At 35.6% G+C, this 5,812-nt stretch overlaps 1 protein-coding gene across 1 annotated transcript; it reads right to left on the bottom strand.

The window, feature by feature from the left end:
- Nucleotides 1-3,211: 3,211 nt before the first annotated feature.
- LOC128554918 (long-chain-fatty-acid--CoA ligase-like) lies at nucleotides 3,212-5,465 on the bottom strand. The gene is made up of 2 exons (XM_053536252.1): nucleotides 4,100-5,465; nucleotides 3,212-3,543 (listed from the first exon to the last, which is right to left on the bottom strand). Exons 1-2 carry the CDS (start codon nucleotides 5,463-5,465, stop codon nucleotides 3,212-3,214), a joined length of 1,698 nt encoding a protein of 565 aa, XP_053392227.1.
- Nucleotides 5,466-5,812: the final 347 nt, after the last annotated feature.

Genomic DNA, 5,812 nt, shown 5'->3' on the forward strand with positions numbered 1-5,812 from the left:
TGCATAACAAGTTCAAAAGAGTTGTCATAAATAGCATGATTATGTGGGAGCTTTTAGTGATAAATGTCAGCATTCTATATCTATCTCCTTTTGGCTTTTAATCACTTTGCAGAAGAGAATGTCTATATAAAAGAAGAGGCTTTTTAAAATAAAAATAAATAAGAATGATCTCATTATGTTCACAAAGTGCATGTACATACATCTATTCCATCTCTTGTCTATATGAATAACTATGGCTTTTTAGTTTATACTAATTTATTTTTAAGCTCAATTGTGATGAAAGCTAGAAGCTTATCTGAACCACACTCGAGTCCATTTCCTGTAAAATCGAGTACTGGTGTCATTTGAGAAGGCTTGGTCATGATCCAAGTGGGTATCAAACCCCGGGTTGAGCGGCCGACACCTTAAGTTCTAGACAACCGCTTCCCTTACCTATAGTTTCTTGACGAGTGACTTATCCCAACAAAAATGTTCCAGATATGTGACCAGGATAAACATGAATAGTATCACACCAGTTGGTTTGATGATTTGAACAGGAAAATGTCCTGTGTGGTAAAAGCTTTCAATTGCAAGTTATTTTAAAATTGTTTTGAAGTAACTATTTGTTCATGCAAAAGATGAAGTAAGGGTGCATATAAATCATGTAAACAATTCTAAATGATAAATTATAACAAGAAACCAGTAAATAAAGACATAATCATTAAATAAACACTTACTTTCCATTACAATAAAGCTTTTCAAGATACATGTATATAGATATGACCATATTGATACTTAGCTATATTAAAATAAAACTATTTGAATACAGATATTTTATATAAATATATGTTATATGTGTTCTATTATGGAAATTACAAAGCATATCACAAAGCTTATTTAGTTGCCATATGACCTAGAGTTGTGTTAATGCGATGCTAAAACTACCAAAAACAAAAGAACAAAGCTTATTATTTGATACATGTATATGATGCAAAAGAAACATAAATGAAAATGAACCATATCTCCCAATATAGCTTTATTTCAATAGAAAGATGAATGGAATCGCGATCTGCATGTTATCTGAGGGCTAACATTTGTACCAAATTACTAGCGGACATGAAATGCTGCCTTTATATCATTTGATCTACAATGTACAACAGTAATATAAAACTGATGTTGCGTTTCACATGTGGTCTCATTATGACTAGAAATACAGAGCGGACACGATTTTGCGACAGACAGACATACAGACAGACGGACGGACGGACGGAAGAACGAGCGAAACAAAAAGGAACATATGTTCTACAACACTTTAGTCGTTACACATATTTACCACGGTACACACCTCTGGATCAATGGAAATCAAGCGCATTACAGGGCTTATGATGTATGTACGTAAAAGCGTATGATTTTTAAAAAGAAGACATTTTAACGTACGTACGGACGAATGTACAGACAGACCGTTATGTAGCATGACCTAACTTTATGCAAATGCATCACTTGACCCTAAGAGTAGGCATGAATCAGTTTCCACATAAATATTTATCAATAACACGATAAAAACTAACTTTTACTAAATAAGCTATTTGTTTTAATGGCGGCCATTTTGAATGTTCTAAAAGTAGAATTCCAAAGAGCTGTGACTTTGGCCCTTACAGTCAAAAGTTATACATGTATATTGTCCCAAGCTACCGTTGTATAAAATTTGGTACTTTTCTCCAGCCTGTCCAGATCTTTCGAAATTGGCACTCTACTATAACTATTAAAAAAAGCAAGAACAAATGTCCAATATGAAAAGTCACATTAAATGCACACAGGCGCAAATGCAGCGCTCAATAAGGAAATATGGGTAAGTGTAACATCATACCATTACAGGAGAACTTAGCACATTCACACAATTACACAGTCTAATCCAGTTATTATGAAGAATAAACAAACAGACTTAAACATACATGAAGAAGTAACACCGCTACCCTGGAACAGTTGTTGGCAAAAGTTTATTCGCGACAAACCTCACTCTTTAACCACCATCAAATTCCTTAAGTGTAAATGAATCCCTTATACACAGAACAGTAACCACAGGAACACATTGTCGAAAAGTATACGTTTGTACAGTTACATTAATCAAAACATCAGTACGGGCACGTTAAAACAGGACAGGGGTCAAACAACAAATCAACTTTTTAAAACTGTGAAAAATGAACGTAACCGGATTGCTGAGTGGAATCTTATCAATCCAGCATACCAATATGATAAACACGCTGATCCGCGCAGGTCAAGTAATCTTGACGGAACGCACTTAAAAGATATTTTACGAAAGTACATAAAACCGGAAAACTTAAAACAAAATTAAAGATATGTGCGGAATAGAACCATTCAAGCGGAATCATATATGGGAAAAGGCTTTAAATAGTACTATTTCATGGGCTATGGTCTGCTTTTAGATTTCATTCTATTATTGTCGTTACGAAAATGTTTAACCCGTTCCTATTTTCTTAAATTAGAATTTTGTGCCAGGTTTCAAAATCTCTTTAATTTTCTTTACTTTAACTCCTCGAAGAAATTGACTTGAATTATGATAACATGCTTTACAATATATCACAGGAACAATATTAGTGTGCGATGAAGCAATTTATCCATGTGAAAATTAATCTATGAAAATGTGCACTGGCATATAATCTAAGCAGCAAATTGAAAGAAAATGAATGATGGCCTCTCTGTTGACTTACTCTTTTGATTATGAACCACTTCATTGTGTTAACCTTTAAGCATAAAATGTGTACACTTCAGGTGTGTCCAACTAAATAAAGATTCCTAACATTTCTCTGAATTAACCACGGAAACATATTTGAAAAATATGTAACTTCTTGACTCATTTAAAAAATACAAATGGAAAAATCAAAGATCCGCAACAAGACACATGCAGCCAAACAGCAAAGGCGTTGGTTAGAAGTGTACATTAAATAAAATTCAACAGTTGATATTGAGTTTTTCCAGAATATTCAGTTTTAAATTAATACAATTTTAGATAAGAGGCAGCAAAAATCCGAAATTGGAATTTGGATAAGTCCTTTTCAGTTTGTACCATCACATTATGGGTAATACATTTCTTTATAACTATTAAAGTAGATTATCATAATGATAAATTAATGCATAGAAAGAACTACATATTTCTTGTCTTTGAACAAAGGAATTTAAATAATTAGCTTCATTCAAAGGCTCAGACAAAAATTTATTTCTTTGGCTCTTCCTTCTTTCTGCGCATGACCTCTTCCTTCAAGGCCCGTTTGTCTGGTTTCCCTGTATATAATTTTGGAAAAGACTGAAACAACATAATCCTCTCAAAATCTTCCCAATTGTCAGCACCAGGGACGATTTTAGACTTACAGAAATTCTCGAGTTCGCTCGTCGTCAATTTCTTGCCAGGTAATGGGATAACACAAGCGCAAACTATTTCGACAAAGACATCATCTGGTACCGTTATAGCAACAACCTCGAGGACGCTAGGATGATCTTTTATCAACGCCTCAAGATAGGTTATCAGCCCACGCATGTATCTTCCTCCTATGAGATATTATAACAACATCATGAACAACAGGTTAAACTTTGCTGATGTTTATTACTGTCGCGTTCAGACTTATGTTTAAAGCCTTTTCGAGAAAACAATTTTTATTTTATTTTTTGTTTGTGTACACAATCGCAAAAATTACCTTATCCATTTCTGTATAGAATTCAACTTTAATTTTGAGTGATTTATATATTAAGCGGTTGCGTTGCATCAATTTATAAAAAATCAATAAATTGACATCTCTTTCTCTCTCTCTTTCTCTCTCTCTATCTCTCTGCGTGTGTGTGTGTGTGTGTGTGTGTGTGTGCGTGTGCGTGTGCGTACGCGTGCGCGTGCGCATATGTGTGTGTGTGCGTGTCTGCGTGCGTGCGTGCGTGTGTGTGTGTACTCGCTTCAACCTCAATGAAGGAAGCAAACATACAGCTGTAAAAAGCTGTTGTATTTAGTAACTTAAATAAAAATAATTATCATATGCCTGGATGCAGTTATTGTGCATAACTAAATGAGGAATCTAATTTACCTACAAAATTAAAAAACGAATATATAGCTTACCGGTGTATAAAACACCTATTGTATCCGACTGTCTGCCAGCTACCACAAGCTCACCATCTTCAGTAACATAACCGATATCTTTAGTGTCTACCCATCCGCTTGTCGCTTGTGCTGGCAATGTTGTATTACCGTCGATGTAGTAACTCTTGGCCATAGACGGTGACCGTGCTAAAATCATACCAGTCTGCTCCCTTTCAACGATAAATCCATCCGTATCGACTACTTTTATTTCAACGCCAGCAACTGGTTTACCAGTGCTGAACTCCAAATAGGTATTCTTCTCGCTCACGTGATTAGAGGTGATAACACCGCCTTCTGACAAACCGTAGCAATTTGTTACCCTTTCTGTAATAACACCTATTGCATTCATAACAATGGATGCAAGTGTAAGACCACTAATATGAATGCTTTTTAAAATTTGACGATCTGACATGCTTTGGTACATATCAAGGAGACCCACTACTGTTGCAGGGAACACGCATGCAATGGTGCATTTTTCATTCAGCAAAGCACTGTACGTAAATCTGCAATGTTCACTTAAGTTTGCAATAGGATGTGTTAACGTCACAACCTTAGGACAGTCATGTAGAAGCATGAAAGGAAATCCCCCTAGCCATGCTATACGCCTTTCACTGTACAGAACGTCTTGTGTTTCGTAACCGATAGATTCTTTAGCTTGGTGTCCAATTATCATCACCCCATGGTGTGTATGTGGTATAAACTTACAATCACCGGTCGTCCCTGATGTAGAGAATAGAACAATATTTTCTTCCGGATCTAGTCTAGGTAGTATCACATCATCATTTTGCATCCCAGTTAAAAGATCATCTAACTGCAATAAACTCATTCCCTTTACTTTCGAAGTTGTAATTACCATTTTTAACGACGGGACTTTTATACTCCGAGCGCATCCGCTTTGGTCAATTTCATCGACAAAGTTCATGCACGCTCTGAGCTGTTCTTCATTAACTCCAGGATTAAGGACTAAATATTTAACACCGATTTGACGAAGCTTGTTTTGTAAATCAGTACCATCTTCGTCCCGCAATAACAGATGTGTAATGATACCTCCGGCAAAGATGACACCAAATGTTGAAATAAGAGCGTCCTTGTCATTTGGCAGACATGTAGCAACGACGTCACCCTTCTTGAGTCCAAGTTGAATCAAAGACTTTGCAAGAGCTTTCGACTTTTCAAATAGTGTGCCAACCGATATTGAATCCCTTCTGCCAAATGGATACAGGAACACGTAAACGTCTTTATCAGGAGTTTCTCTTGCTAATTGTTGCATACGATCTGGGACAGTTAGATAACTGTAAGAGTAATTAGTGGGGGTGTGCACATAGCTAAGCCGTTTTCCACTCATAGTCCTTTGTGAAAGCATGTGTAACTTCTGGCGTCGTTTGTTAGCAAACCTTATTCCGCAAGACAGCCTAAGAAACAAATGAATCACTCTATAGAAAAGTTTCATTCACATTTAGTAAATGTCTAAAAGAATTTTTATATAGAATTGATCATTGGAAACATACCGGACATTTTACCATTATGGAAAAATCAAAAATTTGTGCAGGGTACATTTGTAACCTTTGGCGGTTATTTATTCACTATAAAGCTGTTAATACAGATTTACATAATTTTTATAAATATTCATTTATCTGCTACTTTTGCCTTTTCTTATACATTGTTTGTGTTTTCCTCTGGTTTCACATGGAA

The sequence above is a fragment of the Mercenaria mercenaria genome, unplaced genomic scaffold, assembly GCF_021730395.1.
Source record: "Mercenaria mercenaria strain notata unplaced genomic scaffold, MADL_Memer_1 contig_867, whole genome shotgun sequence".
NCBI lineage: Eukaryota > Metazoa > Mollusca > Bivalvia > Venerida > Veneridae > Mercenaria > Mercenaria mercenaria.

Bases quoted from the DNA above. Each gene is read 5' to 3' on its own strand.
- LOC128554918 (XM_053536252.1), bottom strand. From the start codon at position 5,465: ATGAGTGGAAAACGGCTTAGCTATGTGCACACCCCCACTAATTACTCT. The intron at 3,544-4,099 runs GTAAGCTATATA...AATATCTCATAG, and splicing joins AATAGGTGTTTTATACACCG to GAGGAAGATACATGCGTGGG.